Here is a 26,841-nt window from a genome sequence, read left to right on the forward strand (position 1 = left end):
TACTGTGTAGTTATTTCCTAAGTTCATATGTTATTTATTTCATTAGCCATTCACTATGTATAAAAAAATGTCCTGCTAATGAAGCTGCATCTTTAATTTTTTTAATTTTTAATATAATCATCATCACTTATCATCTTTTCTTCCTTGTTTGTTCAGTTTATATAAGCTCCAAAACTATATTTCAAGAAAATTCTTAGACGATTGAAAGAGTAATTAGTAATTGTTTCATTGTCTACGATTAAAAGAGTAATTACTAATTACTACTAATTGAATAATTGATTCATTGTCTTCGTACTTTTTTTTTAAACTAACTGTAAGTATTTGTTATTTGAATATACATCTTAATTAATAGGTTTAAAACTATGTTGTTCGATCAATATCATAGACCTGTTGCATATTGGGTTTGAATCCACTTCATGTCCATGATTGTTCTATTCTTTCTCTCAGCAACTCCGTTGTGTTGAGGTGTGTAGGGGCAAGTTATGTTATGTTGCAACCCAAGTAATTCATCCTCCTTTTCAAAACCTGACTTCTGTAGTGACAACGATGACATTGAGAAGCTAGATTTTGAAAAGGAGGATGAATTACTTGGGTTTAGGGTTTAGCAACAAGACCGACATGTTCAGGATGTTCTGATATTGTTTATCATATTTTAAAATTGTTCTCGCTCTTGGTGATACAAAGATCATTTATTAAAAAAAAAACTTAATAGTATAAAAATCATTTATTAACAAAAAAAACATTTTGTGCAGTTGATTCATAAACATAGTCATTCTCTAATTAAGGTTAAGCGTAGATTATGATTTATGACTTTTACATTAATCACTTTAAAAATCATATATAGGATAATCAAATTAAACTATTTATTGAAAATAAAAAGAAGAAAAAGGTATACATGGTAATCACAAAATCATTGCCACAAAAGAGGAGAGTAGTATACTATTTTAAATATATGTCTAAAAAGAAATATTACTTACACTTTCTTTATAAAAGTTAAATATAGTTTTTCTAAATGATTGTTAATTTTTCTCAAAGATTATTAATTTTTTTTTCAAGATTTATTGTTGTTTTTATTGTGAAATATTTTCAAATTGAATCAATTTCACATATAAAAGAATGATATATTCTAATAATTTTCATATTACATATATTTGAATGATTTAAAGTTTAAAATAAAATAAAAATTAATTAAAGTTTAAAATAAAATAAAAATTAATTAAGTAAGGACTAAAAACATATTTAACTTTCCTAACATATAAACCATAAAATCTGAATGATAAGAATTAAAAAATAATTATTTTGTCTAAAACATTATTTTTGTCATAAAAGCGTTTAGCCTCCTCACAATAGTACTTTTTTCGTTGCTTTTTATATCTTTAATTTAACCTTATTTTATAATATCCTTTCACTTTTTTTTATTTGTTGGTTAATTATAACGATATGGGAAGATATTTTATGTGTCCTAATGAAGATAAATTAGAGTTTGATTTGATATTTGGATGGATATATTCATCTTACCAGGCAAGTTTATGAAATTAAATATAGCTAAAGTTCCAAGATCCAGAATCCATTTTTGAATTATTAACAAATCTAAATTGCTTAACTTTAATGAAAATAAATAATTATGAATTACATAACTAAGAAGTCTTTGCTTAGTTACCTGGTTAAAAAATATTCTGAATTAAATTATTTCACTCTCAGATCTAATGATCTACAATATTATTCTAAATTATAAAATCTAAATATTATGAATCAGTAAATCCATAATATCTCGGACCCCATAGACAATGTAAAGCTTTCCGCATGGGTGCAAGTACTAAAGTCCTTCAAAATGCTAGCGTGCAAGTAGTAAAGTCCTTTAAAATGCTAGCGCAAAGTGATCCTGGAAAATTGAAATTCTTAGTATGCAGTCTGCAATGGCGCGACAGATGAACACAATCGTCACAGTATTCATACATGAGTTATGTGAAATTAGATTTATAGGATAACAAGAGATAATCTGCAAAAGTTAGAGGCAGCCTAGGCATCCTTCCAAATAGGAACAGTCATTTACAGCACTTGGTTGAAAATCATACATATCACTGTCAGTTGGGACTAATTTTTTTAAATGACCAAGAGATAGGAACAACTAGTTGAACACCATTGTTAATGAAGCAAATCCCATATTTAGGATTGGCTCATTATAATGTTTACCCAAAGAAAAACGGGTACCGGAGGATTCGCTCGGACAGAAAATATACTTGTATGTACAATGAAAGCTTATTCACATAAAACACAAGGCATATTCAAGTCTCTTGTGATCCTAAGCTCTTTGCTCTAGAGGACACGAAGCTGTGCAAGGAAAGCAGCACACAGATCCAAGAAAAGAAACTGTGGGCCCTGCACCCTTTGAAGATCAAGCAGATACTTTTCTTCCCGAGTTTTGTAAAGCTGAGAAAGTGAATGTGAGAATTAGAGAATATTCTGAAAAATAAATACAGAAACCCAATAACAACAGAAGAATTAGTTTATTAAGAAGACAATCTCCGTCCCCCAATGGATGGATATAACACTGCCAAAAAACAGCAATGATTTAAACATAGCGTGAGGAAAGGAAAATAGTAAGACTCTTTAGCTACAGTTTTTCTATTTTTGCGATTCAGCTGTGGCTTTAATTTAGCAAGTGAGACTAATCCGACCATCAGAGCAAAACCGTTACTATTAATGCCATAATAGAAATTTTCTTTTTTTTTATATCACATGATGTAAAACATTATGGTTCTAAAGGTAAATTACCTGCACTTCAAATTTGACCACGTTTGAAGTAGTAGAAACAGCTTCGTTCTCAATAATGTTGGAATCATCTGCAAAGTAATGGTTACTATGCACATTATTGTTAACCATTCCTTCGTGATGACCGGGAATGGCAGCAACCCACCTGCACTTCATGTTGTAGTGTCCTATTTTCTTCCAACAAACATTTAACTCTTGCAAAGCTTTAAGGACCTCTGTCATTATTTCTCTAGGATGGGCTCGAGACTGTCACAAGATAATGAACAAAAGTAACTACCAACACGACATCAAACGACACTTTTTAAGATGATAACTACTACAAAAAATCAGACAGCCGTTAGATATAAATTATAAACACTTGTTAGTTATTCACAACTTCAATATCTTGCGTACACATATCCAGAGAGGAAATAAATTGTATAAAATTCAATAGCCCGGATACAACACATAACAAATTAAACAGTGACATCCAACAAATTCCTCTCAAACAGCAACATCAGCATGAGTGATACTGTCGTACCTGAAGACCAAGGGCCCATTTCCTTTCAACAGGGAACTGTGGCCTCGATCCTACTCCTGGATAATCCATATAGCCTGGAAAGCGTTGTCCAACAACTGAAGAAGCAACTTCACTGGAGTGCATTTGGTTAAAACTGGAATCCTAGCAATCACAATATAAACCAAAAATTAATGAGTTTTGCATAGGATTCAGTTTTAAAAGAAAACAACTGAAGAAATATAATATCAAGTAACCTACGGTTCCATTGTTATAAATCCACAAATAACCAAATTCAGGCTAGAAAGGCGTATTTAATGTCATGGTTAAATGATAGAAACCTCACTTAAATTACAGAAAATACTGAGATTAGTGTGATGAAACTCATATTACAGGAACCAAACCCAGGACCCCAGTAGCTCATTGAGGAGCTAGTTTCCCACCCCAAGTTGACCCTGCCCCTCCCCTTCCCCTACTCTTCCCTCCCCCTTTCCCACTTTGTTAAAAAGTTCTTACAAAGCTCTATCCCTCCACCCCTTTTCTCACATTTCAGCGACCTTCAGTTGGAGTATCCATTACCCAAATTTCCGCTGTCCCTTCCCATAATCCTCGCTTGCACCAACATAACACAGAGGTGCCAAACATATACTCATTCATATCACAAGCATTTATACAGCCCAGTTTGCATAGGCATACAATATACACAAATATCAGAAAAATGTCTTATTTCTGAATCATTAGCGGAGCTAAATGACTTAATTAGAAAATAGAGACAGACTACTAAGGAAATATTAAAATAGAAGGAGGTGGAGCGCTTAAAGAAACCCACCATGGACTCCTGAAACTCAGCCCCAAGATAACCACTGGAAACACGGAATCGATTGTCCAATAACAAATAGTATGCTACAGTACCCTGAAATATATGAATGGTAGTAAGAGATAATCCGGCAGATGTAGAAGGAGAAAGCATGGAAGAGATAATCTGGCAGATGTAGAAGGAGAAAGCCATTGGCACAAACCTCATTTTGTATCCTGTTCCGAAGAGATTCAACCAATTGATTCCTGTCAAATCCCATCTTCACCACTTCCTGAAGGATCTCCTCATCAATCTACCAAATCATGATATCATTTGAACTGATTATAATATATCAAGTAATATATACATAAGAATTTCCAATGTGTATGAATGTGAAGTGCAAAAGTTTGAAAACAGAAAGTAGCTGAAAAGATACCAGAACCCTTAAGACTTGTGAAGTCAATCAAGGTTTGCAACCAGGCTTTTCAAAATAGTGTTTTCAACTATATTTCTCTTGAACCATTGATAATATACAGAAGAGGGAAAATGGAGGGGAAAAGAGAATGAAAAATAAAGATATAAAAATAAACCTTTTTGGCCTGTTGCAATGTATCTGGTGGGGGCACAGCTAAATAACGTGGAAGACGAGCTTGGAACCATGGGTGTTGACGGATCTCAGGTATGGTCATTCTCCTCATAGGATCAACCACAAGCATCCCTGGTATCAAATCCCTAGCACCAGGTGATAGATGACTGGGAAGGGTGTATATCCCACCCTACATGAATTATATTAATATGAATCAACCGATGTTTAATTTAAACAATCCTATGGCATTAATATAAAGAACTCAAAACTGCAACCTGTGCATTTGCAAAGTTTCAGAAGATTAAAATGATTAAAAAATGGGCAAAGGAAAAAGAAAATGCACAAAGCAGAAATAAACATAAAAAGCAGGAACTGAACGCGTGGAAAATTAGCCACATATCCAAGGCCTGAGCAGTTTTGACACTCAAAATATAAAGAAGCAGGAAACACCTATTTATGTAATATTAATTAAATAATAAAATTAACATCAATAATACCTTTATCTTCTTGAAGAGATTGGGAATGTTTTCATCATCAAAGGGAAGAGTACCACAAAGAAGAGCATATAAAATTACACCACAGCTCCAGACATCCACTTCAGGTCCAGCATACAATTTCCCGGAGATAACCTGTGAAAAATCACAAAGTATAGCCAAGAAATACAAATCACAAGAGACAATATAAACACACAGACACATGTCCTCGACAATAATAAAACAATAGTCACCATTGTGTATTTCATTACAAACCAAAGAATTTCAAACCTCGGGAGCTGCATAATTAGGGCTTCCACAACTGGTTTTGAGAAAGTGACCATCACGCATGATGTTGCTCAAGCCAAAATCAGCAATCTTGACATTACATTTGGAGTCCAAAAGTAAATTCTCAGGCTTCAAATCTCTATGAACCACCATATTTCTGTGACAGTACTCCACACCAGAGATTATCTGCTTCCAAAATCAGAAATTAGCTTGAATAATGCGTGACAAAGTTTTCTTCTCAGCTAAACAAAATAGTAAACAATCCTACCTGTTGAAAAAAATTACGGGCTTCATCTTCCTGCAACCTACCCTTCTCTACTATGTAATCAAAGAGCTCTCCAGATTTCACATACTCCATAACAACATATATGTCAGATGGAGTTTCTATGACTTCATAAAGTCGTATAATGTGAGGATGCATGAATAATCTTAAGATTTTGATTTCTCTTCTCACTGCAACAGTTTTTGAAAAATAAAGGGGGAAAAGAAATGATAAGTATATTTAATTAATAATTGATTGAGAAGGAGAAAACATAAATTTCGTATACTCTATATCAGGAAAACAGTAATATTTGTCCTCAAACTCCACACCACTAGAATATAAGGATAACAGGGTTAGAAAATACAAAAGTTCTTGAACCTTACAGATCAATATTCACAAAACAAAGCAAAATGCTGCAAATATTGGAAATCTAATACCAAAACCACAATTAGATGATTATTGAAATTTATTGATAAGAAATAACACAAACCTTTTTCTTCCATTTCCATGCTCTTTATCTTGCGCCGATTAAGGATCTTGATTGCAACCTTATGACCAGTCAATACATGTTCTGCAATTTTCACCTTGCCAAAAGATCCAATCCCAAGAGTTTTTCCCAATTTATAATTTGGTAGAAACATGTCCAGGCCAGCACCACCTCGGCCAGCTGGTCCGTCCATTTCTAATCTAGAGGTAAATTTGAAAACAACACAAAAATCAGGCCTGTAAAAGTATATCCAAGCATAAAATGCAAAGTATATTGAAATCTACTTCAGATGAAAGACATCAAAAGAAGAATACTAGAATGAATGGAGGAATAAGAAAAATCATCCATGAGCAATCACAAGGGTTTACAGCACCAGTACAAATCCAATTGTCACCCCAACTGCACTTTTCTTTGAGGACAAGGATTGATAATCCAATCCAAACCAAACTTTAAAATGAAGGAAGGATTCAGAGAATAAACAGGGATAACTCCCATTGTGCAAGCTACACTAGGAGACTGAATAAAATCAACTAGGAGACTGAAGAAAAATCAACAACTCCGCAATATAAAGTCTCAGCAATTAAAACTTTTAAGTACTATTAACTAAAATACCAGCAATTGGGTACACCAAGACTGATATACTTCACATGAAAGCAACATGGCTTGGCAAAAAAGGATCCGGATCATAGTAATTGAGAACAACTTCAATAATTGTTGCAATCAGAATATAAGATCCTGATTAATCTTATTATTATATGAAAAGATTTGACAGCTTTCTTTTATAACATAGTTACTGATCCCATATAGCAGCATGGAGCAACTATCCCCAAAACTGCTGTGGCAGGATAGCAGAAAGCAGGATGACTGATATTTTGAAGATTATAAATACAATGTTAAAAAATTTATCTTTCATGTATATATAAACAAAAAAACAACAACAAAAGCCTCATCCACGAGGAGAGGTGAATCCCTTATATCCACACATAAATGCCCAAAAAAGTATCAGAACTTGAGGACATACTAATAACCAATAGTCAAAACACAAGCCCTCACAATCCACACTGTTTCTGCCACAAAAGCAGCACAATAGCTGCAATATTTAAGAAGGCAACGAAAGCACTGTTGTGCAGTATTAATAACCATTAATTATAAAATCAATTTTATTCTTATATAGGAAAAGAATGAGCTGCCCAATAATTTCTAAAACCTGTCAAATACTTTCATTGGTAGTCCAAAGATGGACAACTAGTCACTCCACCATTTCAAATAATTGGCATCAAAGGTTTTACACAATAGGGACATGTGTGAAATGTGATTCATGTAGGATTCGTATGATTCATCAACATTTCAAGAACAAAAAATCAACACAATTAATATAGCCAAGGTGTTGAATCATATCGTATCATTATTGTATTGTAGATCGTACTATGAAGCACAAACATAGACATGGAAACTGCGACACTTAAAATCTCGAAAAATGTAAGACACGACAACACGGAATATATATATATATATATATTGAACATCATTATGAATGATTTAAATAGGCAATCAAGATAGTACTTCATGGGGATCGTACTACACAAGTAATAGCGTCACTAAATATCCTTAATTTAGGGAATATACCTAAATTTCTCTAAACTAACATTTGCTTTAATAAAACTCTCGTTCCACTTATTGGAGATACAAAGAGATAGTAATAAAATCCAGAGTAACAAAAAATAACGCTAAACAATTTGAGACAAACTAAACTTCTGAACTGACAATTATTTTGAAACTGAGGAATTATTTTATACATTCATACTATTTTATCCTGCTTAAGTATTTCTTTAAGTTAGCAACTTGTATCAGCGGCCTCCTACGGTATTCTACAATTACCCAAACTAGCATCAGAGACACAGCATAAAAGGCACCCTTTGTGCCTCATTGATCCATTCTGCTGCCTTATCTTAGGTGAACCTTTGACTAGACTGTTTTTCAATCTTTGCAACCATGAATAAGCTACTACAAGCTTAAGAACAAAAGATTTTTTTCAAAACATTGACATCTACCATTACCAGCTAATGTTCCACTTTATTGGAAGTATACAAGGCATCTACTGCACCAAAAGTAATGGATGTACATATCATAATAGTAATAGTAATCACAGAAAATAGAAGGTAAAAATTGATAGACGTACAACAATAATAATAATACAACATAAAGAAAACAATAATATACAAATCCATGCAAATATAAAAAAAAATAAGGCAAGCAACATAAAATTAAAACCAAAATTTAAATAAAAATAATAATAATAATAATCCTAGAACAATTCAACAGGAAGAAAAATCTAAGCAATGGTAGCCATTTGTTATCCACACGCAACGCAATCCAGAATCTCAAATCTGGAAATTGACAAACTTCCGATCGAAAGCGCTTGCTTATGTTCCCAAAAGTAAAGAGAAGAATAATCTTAGCACAAAAAGAGAAGCGAAATTAACGGATAGAGCAAGAGAGAGAGAGAATTGTTTGAGGATTGAGAAGGGAGAAGGCTCACCGGAGTGTTGTTGGAGTGAACGGAGCTTGAGATTGAGGAGGAACGTTGAGATTAAAAGAACCCTAAAGTTGAAATTTAGAAAGAGGAAGAACAAAAGAGGAACAAAGCATCGCGTTCTCCTTCGATGTTTGCTTCTGCGTCAGCGATGCTATTACGCGACAAAAGACGGTGCGTTTCAATCTCAGATGCTTTGGCTAATCGTTGGATTCTAATTCTAAACCATCTATTTTTAATGCGTTATTACCATATTACCCATGCTAACTAAGAAATAAGTGAGCATCATAATTACAATATTACCTCTTCCTTGATTTTTTTTCCTACAAGAGAATCTTTCCCAATTAAAGTTACATCTTATCAAAGTGTTGCTATAAATTGATTCAAGATATAAGTACTTGGACATATATAAACATGAAAAGTTTTAGTGATTAAAATTGTATTTTTGTATTAGTGTTTTGTGATACACTACAAAAGTATTTGGAAGCTCCAAAAATAGGCACTTACACAAGATTGTTCCTATTCAAATAATGATGTTATAGCAAGTTCTTTATGTTTTGGATAATGATACATTGATAATCCATGTTTTTTATACAACTACATTACAATTTCTAATACTATTATTTTAATATTTTTTTGTATTATTTAATTTCAAACTTAAGTTTTATTATTTCTAAACGCATCACATCACATCAAGAGTTGTATACAACTCTAAAGTTGTCAAACTATTGTTGTGAAACTATTGTTTTCCTTATGTTTTATTGTTTTTCTTTGAGTATTGAAAAACCATAAATACTCAATTTTTTTAGGATAAGGTCGGTAGGAACTATTTATTGTGGAATAAGAAAATAAAAGAAAATGTAGTCAATAAATTGTTGTGAAACTATTGTTGTGAAATCGTTGTTGTTAAACTATTGTTTTCCTTATGTTTTATTGTTTTTCTTTGAGTATTGGAAAACCATAAATACTCAAATTTTTTAGGATAAGGTCGGTAGGAACTATTTATTGAAATAAAAAAATAAAAAAAAATGTAGTCAATAAAAATAATAACATATAGTATTTTATATGAAATCTAGAATATTATAATTACATTTTTTAATTCGTCTAAAAACTTTAAACATAGGACAAAGAGGGTATGTACAGTTGTAATTAATAATGGTGTATAACTTTTTGTTCTTTAATGTTAATAATAACAATAAATAAATGCATGATTTTTGTCCACATCCAATTCAAATATGGTATTATGATTTATTTGTATAAAAGATCTTACTTTAAGTTAAGACTATTTACTATAACATAATCTACCATTTGTAGAGAAGGGCTACAATTTGGCTTGGCTCATTATTACATTGTATCTTGTGTTAATTAGGTTAAAGATGAACTTGCAACCATGGGTGTTCTTGGATCTCAGATATTGTCATCCTTTTCATAGGTTCCACATTAAGCATCTTTGCTATCAAATCTCTAGCTTCAGCAGATAGGTAACATGGAAGACTGAAAACCCCTCCCTGTAGAAAAAAAAAGGCAATTAAATCTTCTTTAATCTATAATCATTCAAAGAATAATGTTTTTTTTCATAAAATATTAACTCAGCAAATAAGTTTTTTTTTCATATTTGAAAGGTTATATCAATCAATAACTCATGCCATAAAATTAGAATAAAAATACCTTTATTTTGTCGAAGAGATTTGGAATGGTTTCATCGTCAAAAGGTAGAGCTCCACAAAGAATAAAATATAGAACTACACCACAACTCCATACATCAACTTCAGGTCCAGAATCTAATTTTCCACATATAACCTTTAAAAAAGCAACAAAAAGTAACCAATAAATAACGTATATATGTTACCAGCATCCCATTTTTAAACTACACATTTTCTATTATTTACTAAATTTATCTTACTTCTTACTTTTTTTTTTTTTTTAATCAACAAACAATAAATAAATATAAATATAAAAATGGATGTTTCAACCCTTATGCGTAAAGGAATTTAAACTATATTTCTAAGTATCATTTGGTAAAAGCAAATCTGTTAAAGCAAAACACAAAAATCTTTTACATCACAAAATAGCGTCATGCAAAACAAAAAGGTTAAACAACTACACATCAAAGAAGAATTGTGCCTCTCAAACAAGAAAGGCTAAAGCAAAAGCAAAAAACAGGACACTCACACACCTATCTGGCCGAGCAAAAGGAATAGAAGACCAACCTCTTAATCCACACGACTATCTTACTTCTTACTTAATTTACAAGTCTTATTAACAATATGATTTAGATCACAAGATTTCAAACCTCAGGAGCTACATAGTTAGGGCTTCCACAACTTGTCTTAAGAAAGTGACCACCATTCATGATGTTGCTCCAGCCAAATCCAGTTATCTTGACATCACCATTGAAGTCCAAATGTATGTTTTCAGGTCTCAAATCTCTATGAACCACCATATTATTGTGACAATACTCCACTCCAGAGATTATCTACTTACAAAACATGTATATAGTGAATAATAAATAATTTTAAGGACAAATTTCTCAAGTTCAAAGAATAAAGAAGACTTAAAATTAGTTTAACATAGAAGTTTGACATAAAGATTCAGAATCTCTTACCTGTTGAAAAATATTACGAGCTTCATCTTCTTCTAACCTACCCTTTTCTATTACGTAATCAAAAAGCTCTTTAGAAGTATACTCCATAACAACACATATGTGACTTGGAGTTTCTATGACCTCATAAAGTTCTATAATGCGAGGATGCTTGAGCAATCTTAAAATTTCAAGTTCTAATTTCACTGCAACACAATTTGAAGAAAGGAAAGGAAGGGAAAAATATGGTAAGTGTACTTAATAAGAAGCTAAACCATATCAAACATGCAGGTTTTATAAACAAAATCATAAGAAAATCAGTAATATTCTCCCCCAAGTACATTTAAATTAGTTCATGCTATGCTTAAACTTGTTAAGAGAAGAAAGGTTTGATCAACATATTAGATAGGTTTATTCTGTAACATCTCACAAGAAATTCATCTTAACTGTCGCAAAATTAAATCAAGCCTGGTTAAAAATTGCTTATGATAATTAAGTTTTAGTTATTAAGTAAATAGGTGCAACAAAAAAGATTGAAATTTACTAAACATGAGTTAGAAGCATCCAGAGAATTTTCATTTTGTTTTTAAAAGAAATATAGAGAGTTGATATATTTTTAAAAGAACATTATATGGTTTGATCTCAAAGTAGATATAGCAAATTAGATTTTAATTATTGGAAGACTTTGATATATAGCTATGTGAGTACTCGCAATATTTGAAGCTTTGTTAGATATTGGTTCACAGTGAGAAATCAATCAGTATTATTGAAAATTTACTAGTGGGTAGTTACTCAATAATTTTAATTGCAAATGTTAAACCAAAAGAATCATGTGACGTACCATCTTATAAGGGAGTAGAAAATGTCCAACAAATCAAAGTTGTTATCTATGAAAAAAAGAATATAAAAGGTACAAAATTTCTAGTTGTAGTGGAACAATATTTTTCAAGTATTACAAATTTAGTAAATAAAATAGAGTTGTATAAGAATGACATTGAAGTCCTCGAGAAAATGATTTGGGCAATGCTTATGAAATTTAATCATGTGCGGTCAGTACAATAATTGAGTCTCATAACATAAACATCATAACCATAGTAAAGTTGCAAAGAAACATGGAATGTCATGTTAGTAGAATTTTTTAAAAGATGGAAAAAAAATGAAAAACCTTGATAAGTCATGTGAATCTCAACATTGTAGCAAAAACTACTCAAATTCATAAGGAAGCCTAAAGAATCATTTCCAACTAATGTATTGGAGAATGAAAATTTTGTTAGAAATAATTCATTCAAAGAGTATAGTTAAACATTTTAGCTTTCAAAATTTACACATTAATTCAATTCTATTATCTATAAACGAGCTTTCACTTCAAAATTTACATATTCAATTCTACTATCTCCCTTTCACAATATTATTCATTATGTTTGTCATACCATTTAGCAAAATTTTGAGCTACAAACACTAATAAGTCCTATCTCCTTAGCTTATAATCAATACCAATATTATCAAATATAAAGTGGAATGCTTATCTTATAATCAATACCATTATTATCAAATATAAGCTAAAATGTTAAAGTAGCACCACATAATCAACTTAGACTTTTTTTCATATATAAAAACTACAACTTTTAATATATTTAGATATATAAAGTAAGTATGCACTTTTTTTCTTCCAAATTTTTACTACAAGAAAATCATTAAATAAATTTTTTTATAAAAAAAAATAATAATTAGTTACTATATTAACTAAATTATATTATATTTTATAAACTACATAATTATCACTATCTAAAACCGTTTATATTATTAATAAAAAATTATAAACTAATTTTTAATTTGATATCTAATTAATTACCAATTATTTTATATTCTAAAGTGTGTTATATTGTACATATAGTTATTCACCAATATACACTATACTATGAGAAAATCATTTAACAATAACTAATGTAGAGACAAAAATAATTAGTCATTGTAATGACTAAGTTGAATACCATTTTACAAACTAGTGTCATTATAGTCTTTGTAACCGTTATTAATGAGCTGATTAGTACCAGTGATTGTTGTTACTTAAGGTGTCAAGCTAACTGATATGTCAAAATAATAAGTATCAATGTTTTAGCTGCTAATTACTTTACTTTATAAATTAATTTTTAATTTTAAATTAAAGACTAATTTAAAATATAAAATAGTTAATAACTAAAATTTTGATAACCAATGTTAGTTACTGAAATAAAAACTATTTATAAATTTGTAATAAGATACAAACTAGTATAAATACCAATAAATTTTGAGTTTATAAAATAATATCTAATTTATTCACTATACTTATTTTTTATCTCTAAAATTAGTTGTTATTAAATAATTTTTTTATAAAAATATTTATAAAACAAAATTGCAAGAAAAAAAAGAAAAGTAAAAAAAAAAAAAACTAAGACGAAAAACAGTATAAACCTTGTTCTTCCATTTCCATGCTCTTTATCTTGCGACGATTAAAGATCTCGATGATAACCTTCTGCCCAGTCAATACATGTTTTGCAACTTTCTTCTTGCCCAACATGGATATGCTAACTGTTTTCCCCAATTTATAATTTGTTAAAAACAAGAACATGCCTGCACCACTACCTTCTCCTGCACCACTACCTTCTCCTGCTCCACCATCCATTTTTTAAATCTAGAAGCACAAATATTGATGAAACAAAGCAAAAATTAGGTACCTAGACATAATATATTTTCACATGCATAAATTAGAAAGTCTTTAAACATCCCCTGAAAAAAAAAAAAAAAATTTGAAAAAAAATGCTTTATTTGTAATCTATACTGAAAAAAATAAAAAAAGATGGCTTAAAGTACCTAGTTTGGTGGTTACTAATAACAATCATAAAAAGAGAAAGGTGAAAGAGAATTGTGTTTGGAATTGAAAATGGAAAAGAAACTCTCACCAGTTATGGGGGTGTTGGTAGAGTCAATGGAGTTTGGAACTTCGGAAGTGACGAAGATAAGATTAAGGTCTATCGTTATAGTTATACGGATTAGGACTGAAAATAATTATTGAAAAATAACGTGTTCAAACAAATCTTCGTTTGAAAGTTACGTATTTTTTTTATCAACTATTTAATAATTTATTTTTGGTTTTGAATTAATGTGTAAACGATTGTTTAAACCAATCCAAACACATCATGACACTTTCCTACAATGTTTATCTAACATTACAATATACTAACAACAGTTCCAACGGTGTAATTAAGGTGAAATTGTTTACTTAATTGTTTGACTTAATTTTAATTAGCATAAGATTTAAGAATTTAAGTATTGTTTGGGTTATATAATGATTTAAAAGTTTAAAACAAGTTTCACGTATCTCGCTTCGCATTTCTTATATTTATTTATTTTTCAACTTAAAATAATAACTCATATTTTTTTCTGATTAATAATTAAGTAAATAAAATAAAATATAGAAAAATACAGGAAAATGATTTTAAATTTCTTATAAAAAAATTAAAATTATAAGTAACATGTAACATTATATAATTAAGACAAAATTTAGCTTCCGTTATATTTATGCTTAAAAACATGTTTTACTAGGTCTAATTGAAAACTAGGAGAAGAACGAAGTGATGTTCAGGAGATCAAATTCCACTCTTGCTGATCTTAAACCCTATAAAACAATGGAAATGTAGGGTGGTGATGGAACCATGAAAGCAAGGGATTTGCAATTTTTACTAGTAACAAGGTAGCCAACTCTGAGAAAAAAATTAGAATGTGGTGAGAAATAAAATTTGGATCAATATATATGTATGTATATATGTGAAGTATTGATTTATGAGTTTTTTTAGCTGTCTAAAATTTTATAATTGACAATACACTAAAAAATTATTACACAAAAATCAATTTTAAAGATAATAAATAAATAAATGATATATTAATTAAATTATATATTATTTTAAAAATTACAAAATATTAATGTATAAAATATTTTTTATTATTAATAAAATTTATAAATTAGTATCTAATTAACTATGGAGATTTTAATTATCAATAACATTATACTAAAGTTACATACAAACTTTTAATAAGTTACCTATAATGCATATTATGTATGATGTTGCAAGCTAAAATATTATTGAATTATTGTTTGTCGGTAATTTTTTTACGGACAAATAACAATTATGCAAAAATTTGCAAAATAAAAATAAAAATTAAATATAAATCAATATCAGTTGATAATAACTTGATAATAAAAAATTACTAAAAAACATAAACTCGTCCGTAAATTTTTGTTAGTAATATAATATTTTTTTTAGTGTTAAGTTTGATAAAAACATAATTATCAAAAGGTTGAGATAAATATGGCAAGGCTGATTTGTAATCTAGAAACATATTAAAAAAAAAAATATTCAAAAAGAGGTGAAGGGTTATAAATAATGAACCCTATAAAAATCTCATTTCCATTTATAATAATTTTAGTATTTATTCTAAAATTAAATCAATAAGGCTATCATTTTCTTTAACACAATACAATCTTATTATCTATTTAATTTATTGCAGTATGATATTTACACTACACAAATAAAGACTAATATTTATACTACACAAATGTATAAATGAAGAGTTATTAAAGGTCACATTGCGAGAAAATTGATATATCTCACGCTTCCCAAAGTCAATATATAACGGCTGCACGGAAACTAGATGTTACACTTAGAGTCCTAAAGTACATCAAAGATCATCAGGACAAGATTATTATTGTCATCCGAAAACATTGACGACTTATTGCGACTGAGGAGGTTGCCAGTAGGGGTGGCAAAGCGGGCTAGCCTGCCCCGCCCTTTGCCCGCAAAGTTATTGCGGGCTAGAATTCCCAACCTGTCTCGCATAAGAGTTAGCCCGCGAGTTTGCGAGCCAACTCGTGTTCTTTTTTTAAAAAAATTAAATATATATTTTTTACATTTTGTTCTTAAAAAATTGTCAAATTAAACATATATATTTGTTACTATCAAACCTAAATATTTTTTTTCTTTCCTTTCAAACATAGTCAAACATCAAAACATTAAGATAAATATCAAATATCATTATTCTTCCACTTCTAAAACATTAAAAATACCTAATTTCAAAAACATTATTTAAACATTATTGACATTCTTTCATTTCAATAACATTGGATGTCGCCTTAGAAGAACTTTCATACATTTTTTCAAACATAAACCTAATTAAGTTGCCCTGTTGCTACTAAGTGCCAATTTTTTTCTCTTGCGGGTTAGCGGGTCAGCCCTCCTCGCCCCGCTGCTAGCCCGCGCGGGCTAATGCGGTTGAAAAGGTCGTCCGCCCCACGTTTTTTACCAACAGGCCGCGGGTCGGCCCGCACGACCCGCCCCACTTTGTCATCCCTAGTTGCCAGACAACTCAAAGATCAGTATCTGGCTATTGCATTTTTCTTAGTTCTTTTATTATCTCATGAAAGTCAAAAAAACATCAAGATCATTTGCGGAAGCAGAATACTGCACTATGGTCAATACTTGTTTGGAGATAGTTTGGTTACGATATGGTGTCATGTAACTTGTCAGCTCGACTTTTCTGTGACAATCAAGAGGCCTTGCATATAGTAGCAAACCAAAATTTCATGAACACGCTGAGATAGACTGTCACATTGTGCGAGAAAATTACAAACCGGGATAATCAGTCATTCGTATGTATCACACATTACAACTCACAGATATTCTTACTAATGCACTGGTAAGGAAGATTTTTTGACGTTGCCGACGCAAGTTAGGGTTCATGATCTTCAAATTATATGCAAATTTAATTTGATAATGATAAAATTTCATGATTAGTGGATGCAGAGAAAGTCTTCATACACATGTATATATCTCCTATACATGAAGTAATTACCATTTTTCTTACCATCTTCTTATATATCATTTTCTTAGTTGACTCACTCTTGTATAAACCAGTATATATCATTTTCTTAGTTGAGTCACTTTTGTATAAACTAGTAAATGTGACTAGATTTACTTAATCTAAGGGTTTACAGTGGATTATCAACCTTTTTTAATTTTTAATTTGTAAATTTACTTTTTCTCCTTTTTTAATTTGCTAATTAGATATACATTTTCTTTATATTTTAATTAAATTTAATATTCTTATTCTTTGATTTCGTTATTAGGAATTACTATGTTTTAAAAATTAAATGAACAAGGATGATTAGAGTGACTTGCACCAAAAATGGAAATTACTTATCTTACCAAAATGATGAAAAAGACGAAGAATCTCCTTCACCACGAGGTCCTTATTCATTTTCTTTAAAATAGTTTATAGTAATTAATGCTGATAAAATGTAAGAGACTGTGATTATTATATTTTGATAATGGATTGCATGTTTAAAAAGTATAAATGACGGGAAATGATGATAGCCACTTAATATATGTAAAAAATGAAGAGATATTGGAATAGGAAAACTTATGAAAAAGGATAACAATAAATATAAAACATACTTGTAATCTTTCATTTCTTTCTTCTTTTTCATCTTTTCTTTTACCATTTTTCTTTTTCCCCTCGTTATATAACCTCTCCATATTTTACCATTTTATTATCTTTCATTATTGTCATCTAATTTTTTTCCTTTCTGTTTATGTCTTTCACTTAATTTAGAACTTATACCGTTCGACCCGATCGTGTGATCAGATTTTATGGCTGAATAGATCGGATCCAATAGTTATAAGTTGGTCGGATTTGATCGCTAATGAGATTAAATTATTTTATTTTTTCTGTTTATTACACGGTAAAAGGAGCACATGTTTAGTAAAAAAAAACATCATATAAAAAGTATATTTTTTTATAGCAATTGATTACAATTAATAAAGTTAATTGATTACAATTAATAAAGTTGTTATGATTTTCTAAAAAAATCTAAGAATGTTATATGAGAATCACGAGTCTTATACAAATATAAATATTATTTTATTTAATACATATTATACTTCATCATTAACTTGATCATCGATAAAAATTCCCTTACAACTCATAACTACAATGACAAAGAATCACCTCAAAAATCATCTCCAAGCATCTAACCCAAGTTTTTGGTGAGAACAGAACTAATACCATATTCTTATAACTGATACCATATTCTTATAATACTATCCTATTTTCTTACAACTAAAAGCAAAATTACTTAATTAAAAGTGTGTATGTGGATGACGTGATCTATATTATTCAATGATATAAACTGGAATACAACGTTAACTAACTAGAAATTTTCCCTTCATTTTTTACAATAATCGTACAAGAATTATTATAATCTATATGCTACTCAAATCTTCAGCCAAGCCTTATTCCCATAGTTTTGTCTATTATGAAACCTCTGAGAGCATCTTCTTCTTTTATTTATAATAAAATAAGAATAAGGAGAATAATAGAATATGATGATATTATTGGAAGAAACATCATTGATGGATCTTAAATAATAAATAAATGCATCCAAAAGATTGGTATCGGAGCACTGATTGAAAAGTCCACACAGAAGTTATTACCTGTAGTCAAAAGATACAGAGAATCTCTGAATAGAAATAAGACGACAAGTACAATAATTGAGGGTGTTCAAGGTGAATTGTTACCTGAGAATTTTCTACTTTTCTCTCTATTAATTGTTGACATGTGCAGTGGTGATGTGATGCAGAGAGCGTGTGCACGGTGGCTAGGGCTGTTGCATTGATCCAAATAAATTCTCTTTCATGTACGTACGTGGTGGTGCACGTGCATAACTGCACTTGCATGTGAAGACAGATCCTTCTTCCATCACATATTTATGATGCCCTTGAAAGTATAACAAAGCTACCCTATTCTATGCACTAATTTATTATCTCCTGTGCCTTTGCCTCGTTCTTTGCTTTCATCTTCAACGGGTATATGCATTCTTTTCGGTATAGCTGCCATTGGTAATGCAGAACCATAAAATAATGCAACACACAAGTTTTCAGAAAGCTTCAAATTAAACAAGTAGTGTTACCTGATTCAATATGCAAAATGATGACAGTTTCTAATTAATGTCTTTGTTTCATCTCTAAAAGCTTAACTGTGAAATCTCATCCAATCAATGAACTAGGAGAACATATATATAACAGGAAAAAGAATAATATACATTAATTTCTGAGATTATCAAATTTATGGTGAATTAAAATAGTTTTCACTTAACTTAGTGTCAATTTTGTCCACATTATGCATGTTAATTTAGTTTGTCTCAGTTTCTAAATTTGGTCAACTTCATCTTAAAAGGAAAAAGTGGTCACCTGAAATAAAACATCGAAGTTTTACTTAATAAGTAAAAGGATAATATCCAAATTTGAGAGAGGGAAAATAGAATAATTAAGATGAGAAGAGATCGTGCGTAGTACAACATGGCTGCTAACATAGGAACTTTTGTTGTTGTTTATGTTTCATTGGATAAATATCCAGCTAAATCTCGTGCATGAAGAGCTAAACTCAAGGGGAATACCACGACCGAACAAACATCAACACCATTCCCACTTCTCATTATTATTATCATCTCACGGAACCTTCCACTTTTGTGAATATATATATATATAGCTATTATCATCCGCACTAAAGTTTGTTCAAACCCCTTCATCTGTGCTTTTAATTCTTTCTTCAACATTATCAATGATTGATAATTAGGTGGTTTGTAACACAGCAATTATTGCACAGGAAGACACATAGAAGGTGTTGTCTTTTTGCAACGTTCTGGATCCGACATAGCCTTTGTCGGACCCACCTCCACATGTTCTTCCCTCTCCCTCTCTTTTGAGTTCTTCATATTTTTTTCCTTGTTGCATGGAGAGGAAGATCATATCCCACCCAACATATCTCTCATAGAACAGGTAATTCTTTGTTGTTATTATCGAACTATGAATATTCAACATCAACTTTTAGGTTGGTCTGAATAAAATTAGGTATAGATCTGTTAATCAAAGTTTTAAGTTCAAGCCTGATGGAAAACATAATGGAGAAAGGAAATACGTCACTAAAAATTATTAACCAGATTTTTTGACATAGAGTAGTTATAAGCAAAGATGAATACTTTATTCATATAACACGAAGCAAAAGAACATCAACGACTCACCCCAATTCTTACATAGGCCGGTGTCAGTCGACTTACAAGTTTGTTGGCACCATTCATGTTGTTTTTTTTAAATTTTTCGTTTCTTATGTTGAATTGGCCGGTCACTTATCTTGTCTGCTACAGTTTATATAACTTTTCTGCTATGAGCGTCAGCCATGATGACATTTCTTTTGGCTTTATAGACTCTCTTTTTTTTATATTTCTTCCTTCACAAGTGATTAAAAAAGGAATTCCAGAAATCTTTTGGTGTGTGTATTTTTTAATCAGATAACATTTGAAGGAAGGAATTTCAGTATGCTTTAGATTTCCATGCGTTGTTGTCTTCTTCTTTGTTGTTTGTGAAATCTGCGTGTTCTTTTGCCTGAGCCATTATCTTGTGTTCCACTTTTTTATCATACCTTTTTTCTTTTCACATAATATTTCACGTTATACGAACAACCTTTTATGTGTACAACAATAAACGTTTATTTTTTAAATCTATACCATATCATATTATTATTTTTTTCTGTATAGATGCATTGTACACAAAAATAATTATAACTCTTTTGAAGGTTGTTATTATGTCATTTCTCTTTACCATTCTTTGCATGCTTTTTGTTTGTCTGAGGTCTCACATGAAGATCTTTTTGCTTTTCTTCAGCCTTTTCCATATATCTATGTATGTGTATTTTGCTCTCCCTTTAAGGAGACAGTAGCTTCCTTGAAACATCCTCAAAAGGAAAACCTCTCTGCATCCATGACTGTATATGTACTATAAGTTTGTTTTGGTTGTGGCTATCTTCATTTATCAACCTTCCTTTTTCAAAGTGTTGAATTCCATCTTTTCCTTCATTTCCTCCACACCTAGCCCAAGGTAAAAAAGCAACCTTCATTTCTTTCCTTGTGATGAAAGCTTGTAATGTATTGTGTGATATTACCGTATATACTATCTCATGAAAATTCTTACTTAAAATGTTTTCAGGGGAAAATTAGTTTTAGAATATCACTACATTTCAAAATGTTATGTACCTTTTTTAATGGTTCCCTTGTTCAATACTGTTTTCGTGAAAGCTGTAATTTTAGTTGATCTTCATTCGTTCATTGTTGGTATTAATTATATGGTACTAGTGAAAGATAGAGGGTAGTATCTGTTTGTCTGCATTTCTTGGGGTGTGACACAAAAGAAGAAGTCATTGAGGCAGCCATGAGTGGGGAAATTAAAAGAAGAGGAAGAGAGAGGAGGCTGAATAGAAAATGGGAAAAAAAGGATGAGTTATTTTGTGCAGTTTAAGGGTAAAATGTATACACCAAATTGCCTTCATATACGTGAAAGATTATAGATATAGATGATCTTATTTGTCCACATGTTGTTTTCCAACATTGCTTTCTATAGAATTTCCTTTCATATATTCGGCAGCTTTTGAGGTTTGTCATTCTTTGAAAGACAGTGCTGAGGCTTTGAAACTGGTATTCCTAACAAATACAATGGGGGGTTGCGTGTCAGTACCTTCTAATGCAATAAAAGCACCAAGGAATCTCCGTAGACGGATAACAAGACGGCGTCAAAAGATCTCAAGTTCTATTCCTATTCCTATTCCAGATGATATCATCCTGAATAGGAGTAGCAGCGCAGGGGGGCGTGTGACAGATTATTCTGTAAGTGAATTTGTTCATATGGACTTTGAAAATGGTGCAACTACTACTTGCAGGCGCTCAGAAGTTTCTAATTCAGTATTCCATCTTACTCAGCTTCAATGGCAACTCAGTCAATATGACAATGATGCAAACTGTATATTCTTTTGACTTTACTATTTTCAATTTTTATCTTTTTGGAATTGTAATGAATTTGTTATGTCACTGCTTGCAGTAGTGAGTCAAGAAGAAACATATTTTGATTCCCTCAGCATTCTGGAATCTGATTCAGATGAAGACTTCAATAGTGTTCATGGAGGTAATGTGTTACCTGTTAACATATATAAACAATTATTGAACCATGTGCACACAAATTCTAGCCTCTAAGAATGGCTATTATGTTGGGGCACTAGGCCACTGATGATTTTTACACTTTATATCATTGTATATTCACTGAGACTAGAGTGTGTAGTTATGCCAATGACCTACCAGTGTTGTGATAAAGATTAGCCTTAGTGTGTGGATTATAGATTAATTTGTCTTTGTATTCATTATTATTGTTGTTGTTCTGCACCATATAGATTGTTGTTTCTTTCTTGGGTTGCAGATTTATATGCAGATGGTTTTCCACTTGGAAACATCCCATGTGGTCAAGTGCTCCAGTATGGAAGATCATCATGTTTTTCAGAAAGCAAATGTCAGTATGAAGAATATCATAAAAGCTATCTTAAAGTTGATGGAGGAAATCAAGACAACTTAAAGGGAAGAGATGAAAGTAGTTTTGGCCTTGTCAGTACACCAGGTTGTGGAGTGTCTCGCTTAAGCAAGACTCAGGGAAGCTTCAAAGGTATAAAGGAATATAAACATGGTCTGGAAGAGAAAACTCCAGAGAGTGCACGGAAATCAGGCCTTCATCGGTTGGCACCCTCTGTTAGTTTCAATGACAAAACATTGAATCGGCAAAGCAAACGGCTGTCACAGATCTTCAAGCTTTCTTTCAAACGAAGGTCCAGTGATGTAGAGGATGCAAATGAACTTAGTAAGTGATGAAATACTCAAATTTTCATTGCATGAAAATAATTTTAACAGAATAATGGTCATTTTCTAACACTGCATTGGTTCCTTTGGGGCTGCACTTTAAACTTCCAACTATAAAGTTGAATACTGGTAAGTGTTTAACTCGAGTACTTTTTCAAATATTCTAAGTAATGCCTCGTGTTGCTTGAATCTGTTGCATGTAAGTATGCTACATTAATATATACTATTATGCTAATTAAGCTCCTTAATATTGTATTCGTATGTAAGGTCGTTCAAAAAGATATTTGTTGCGACCCAGAGCAGGGTATACAATTCCATGCCAGAATGGAGAAAAGCCATTTCGTGGATGTTGGTCTGAAATTCCACCCTCAACATTTCAACTTCGAAGTGAACACTATTTCAAGTATGCTGTTGACCTTCCTTGCTTGATGTTTTCATTATATAAGATCTCATCGACAAGAGATAAAAACGTTTAATAATATATAATTAATGCAACTCTCATCTTATAAACTGTTATAAACTTTTTAAAGGTTGAGTTACCTTGAAATAGATTTCTTAATAAGTTATATGAAAATATAATTGTCTAACCATTCTCTTTGTAGGGATAAGCGCAAGTGCCCTGCACCGAATCACAGTCCTTACACTCCCATTGGTGTTGATCTATTTTTCTGTCGAAGAAAAATACATCATATTGCTAGACATCTAGAGCTTCCCAATGTGAAGACCGATGGAAAAATTCCCCAACTTCTTATTGTGAATATCCAGGTATAGCTTTTTGGTATTTAATTCAACAACATTCATTAAAAAAATTCAGTACTAGTGTTGGCATATGTATCATTAATTCATTGTCAAATTATTAGACTGTGTACTGTTGATTGGTTTCACATACATCATATTATTTATGTGCTTTGTGGCAGCTGCCCATATATCCAGCTGCAATGTTCCTTGGTGATAGTGATGGAGAAGGGATGAGTCTTGTACTGTATTTCAAAGTTTCTGAGACTCTTGATGAACAAATTTCTTCCCAGTTTCAGGAAAGCATTATGGTAAATATATTGTCCATTGCTATTATCCCATTGTAAACTATTTTCATTTTAGTCAACTTATGTCACCAAGTTACCTTAGTCTATATTAAGTAAATAGTTTAGTGTTCTCCATTTCACGTCTTTAGTCGCAGTTGGATTTACAATATTGTGTTCACATTGTAGGTTATTGTTCTAAGATCTCTATATTTAAGTCATTTAATTGATCAAATAAGAAAGTCTTGGAGAATGTAGATTCTAGAATTTGAGTGTTTATTTTAACTCCTATAGGTCAACATTGAACTGCTTGAGTCATTGTGATGCGATTACACCAGTTTTTTTAAGGCTTCTCTGCAGTTGTTCCATTTTTAACCCAGTTTGAAGCATTCATGCTAATTGCTGCACATACTTTGTGCCAGCAGTTCTTCATGGCTCTGTTAGGAAGTGCTGTTAGAATATTTTTTCTCTCTCTGTTCATTTAGGGTAACATATTTAAACTGAGTCAGACACAACATATTATATTTTAATACGTAACAATCAATATTATTAACATGGTTCATGTTTCTTGTTTATGCTACAGAAATTAGTTGAGGATGAAACAGAAAAGGTCAAAGGATTTGCAAAAGAATCTACTGTTGCTTTTAGAGAAAGGCTAAAGATCATGGTAGGACTCGTCAATCCAGAGGATATGAACGTGAGTGCTGCTGAAATGAAACTAGTAAATGCTTATAATGGAAAACCTGTACTCTCACGCCCACAGCACAACTTTTACAAGGTACATAGAAGTTTAAAAATAATCATATTTCTACCATATTATACAAAACAATATATCAAAACATATAACTTTAACTAATGTGATTCCTTTTTCCAAAGTTTTTGTTCTTTTTTTGTCATGACTTAGGCTGTTTGAGTACCCTTTACTCAATTTTTTTCTCTTTGTATTGCAACATTTATCCTCTATAGGTTATCCAAACATTTGTTGTTGCACCTTACATGGAATTGAATTATGTTTATTCCACTCCTAACAGGGTTCTAATTACTTTGAGATTGATCTGGACATTCATCGATTTAGCTACATATCAAGGAAAGGACTCGATGCATTTCGGGATCGTTTGAAAGAGGGCATTCTTGATTTAGGCTTAACCATTCAGGTATTGTATCATGTTTTCCTATGCTTACCATATATGTTGTTTCTCATCCATTCTCAGCAGAATAATTTCAATAACCAAATCAGGCATTTAATAACACAAAATGCATGAAGATCAAGTCTTAAATGAATTTGAATATGACTCTTGCAACCCTTTTTCCAGTATTGTTAGCTTTCTACTAAGATTGACAATCTATAAATTTGTAATACAGGCACAGAAACAAGAAGAACTTCCAGAGAAAGTATTGTGCTGCCTGAGATTGAACAAGATTGATCTTAATGACAATGGTCAAATACCCATGCTAATGACTCTTGATGGTGAATGCTAAGGGTTTTCAGTTGATTGGAGGGAATAGCATTCAACAGTATAAATAAACATATGTATGTATTAGTTACTTTGTATAATTCCTCGGTCTAGGAAAAGTGGGAGTGTTTAAGTTGGATATGCAACTCCTGCAGTTATGTTTTCTGTTCATATGTACATTCAAGGAAAAGAAATTTAGAGCATGATTAACATGTTTTGCCAAATGAGTTAAAGGTAGAAGTGTTTCTTCATTAACCATTGTAATGTAACCCTGTAAACAAGTGAAACACATTTTGCATTATTGAAACAACAAATGTTGTCAATAGATGTTTCTCCCATGTGGGTGCATGAGTTAGTTCAGCAATATTCTCCTCCTATATTCTACAATATCTATAGTACGAGGATGGTGAACAGAGCTCTACCATTGGTTTTTGTGTTGACATAGATTTAAAATAAAATGTATACGGAAATAAATATAACAGTGATTTGACAAAAAGAAATTGAAAATGTTAGATACATGCAGTCTAACAATAGGTGTGAACAGAATATTAGTAATAGTTTAATCTCTTTTCTCAAACACTGTTCTTCTTTCAGTTTCACTGAGTTGACAGCAATGCACATAATAAGGTACATTTGGATACTCTTATAACATCAAATTATATAGTGTTTACACCTAGTAAAATAGAATCGTTTTTGCATAGTATTATAAAGCAATCACGCAACGTGTCAGTTCTAATAGCCTTGCCATTCTAAAGTGAAAACTTGTATTTTAGGATCAAAACTTTTTAGCAGAATTCCTCCAAATTTAGACACTAAGAACAATTGTAAGCCATCAACTAGGATTTTGGATAGCACAACCAAATTCTGACAGCACACAGATTAAAATTATTTATTTTATTAATTAAATTATTTTGAGTGATCACTAAAAACAAATATTTTATTTTAACGGTTATTAATAAATATGTAGTTTGACTTTATGTCACTTGATTCTTCCCACTGTGACGTCCCAATGAAGATTTGTATTTCAGATTATTCCGGTCTTAAATCCACTCTGATAACAGAATACTGATAAGATTCTGTTATGTTATTCGTAACTCCATCACAATTTTTTTTTTAAAGTTATTTATTTGGGACCATAAATTTATTATTAAGAAATAATATTTTGAGAGGTTTAAAGCTGTTTTGAAATGTTAAGAAATATAAGCTCACGAATCCTGTGAAGGGCACTTGAACAGTGTGAATATGATCTATGAGATGACTGTTTCTTTTTGCACCTCCATACGTTGTTCTTCTGACACTCCATAGAAAACATACAAATATTTTTTATCCTTGT

The 26,841-nt window shown here is 31.1% G+C and overlaps 3 protein-coding genes across 19 annotated transcripts; 1 reads left to right on the plus strand and 2 right to left on the minus strand.

The window, feature by feature from the left end:
• Window positions 1-1,961: 1,961 nt before the first annotated feature.
• LOC137826660 (SNF1-related protein kinase catalytic subunit alpha KIN10-like) lies at window positions 1,962-9,158 on the minus strand. Of its 2 annotated transcripts, none has more exons than XM_068632729.1 (11): window positions 8,700-9,158; window positions 6,164-6,355; window positions 5,680-5,864; window positions 5,415-5,597; window positions 5,148-5,279; window positions 4,655-4,840; window positions 4,288-4,377; window positions 4,098-4,181; window positions 3,293-3,433; window positions 2,776-3,018; window positions 1,962-2,430 (listed from the first exon to the last, which is right to left on the minus strand). In XM_068632729.1, exons 2-11 carry the CDS (start codon window positions 6,351-6,353, stop codon window positions 2,317-2,319), a joined length of 1,548 nt encoding a protein of 515 aa, XP_068488830.1. In that variant the 5' UTR covers window positions 6,354-6,355; window positions 8,700-9,158; the 3' UTR covers window positions 1,962-2,316. The 2 variants fall into 2 exon arrangements, with proteins under 2 accessions (XP_068488830.1, XP_068488829.1); XM_068632728.1 differs by having other exon boundaries at window positions 6,164-6,360; window positions 8,700-8,931.
• A 746-nt stretch (window positions 9,159-9,904) lies between these two features.
• On the minus strand, window positions 9,905-14,344 carry LOC137826367 (SNF1-related protein kinase catalytic subunit alpha KIN10-like). 2 transcript variants are annotated; one of them, XM_068632308.1, is made up of 6 exons: window positions 14,214-14,344; window positions 13,726-13,945; window positions 11,299-11,480; window positions 10,987-11,169; window positions 10,362-10,493; window positions 9,905-10,201 (listed from the first exon to the last, which is right to left on the minus strand). In XM_068632308.1, the coding sequence occupies exons 2-6, from the start codon at window positions 13,934-13,936 to the stop codon at window positions 10,064-10,066; spliced, it is 846 nt and encodes a 281-aa protein (XP_068488409.1). In that variant the 5' UTR covers window positions 13,937-13,945; window positions 14,214-14,344; the 3' UTR covers window positions 9,905-10,063. The 2 variants fall into 2 exon arrangements, with proteins under 2 accessions (XP_068488409.1, XP_068488410.1); XM_068632309.1 differs by having other exon boundaries at window positions 14,125-14,265.
• Window positions 14,345-19,661: 5,317 nt separating this feature from the next.
• LOC137826691 (protein ENHANCED DISEASE RESISTANCE 2) lies at window positions 19,662-25,872 on the plus strand. Of its 15 annotated transcripts, none has more exons than XM_068632779.1 (11): window positions 19,873-20,144; window positions 21,810-22,021; window positions 22,115-22,154; window positions 22,233-22,316; window positions 22,605-23,036; window positions 23,303-23,438; window positions 23,638-23,800; window positions 23,953-24,081; window positions 24,638-24,832; window positions 25,086-25,208; window positions 25,417-25,872. In XM_068632779.1, the coding sequence occupies exons 2-11, from the start codon at window positions 21,851-21,853 to the stop codon at window positions 25,531-25,533; spliced, it is 1,590 nt and encodes a 529-aa protein (XP_068488880.1). In that variant the 5' UTR covers window positions 19,873-20,144; window positions 21,810-21,850; the 3' UTR covers window positions 25,534-25,872. The 15 variants fall into 15 exon arrangements, with proteins under 15 accessions (XP_068488872.1, XP_068488873.1, XP_068488877.1 ...); XM_068632778.1 differs by having other exon boundaries at window positions 19,879-20,144; window positions 21,814-22,021; XM_068632780.1 differs by having other exon boundaries at window positions 19,879-20,144; window positions 21,814-22,021; window positions 22,236-22,316.
• The last annotated feature ends 969 nt before the right edge of the window (window positions 25,873-26,841 follow it).

The sequence above is a fragment of the Phaseolus vulgaris genome, chromosome 8 (assembly GCF_000499845.2).
Source record: "Phaseolus vulgaris cultivar G19833 chromosome 8, P. vulgaris v2.0, whole genome shotgun sequence".
NCBI classification, from domain to species: Eukaryota; Viridiplantae; Streptophyta; class Magnoliopsida; order Fabales; family Fabaceae; genus Phaseolus; species Phaseolus vulgaris.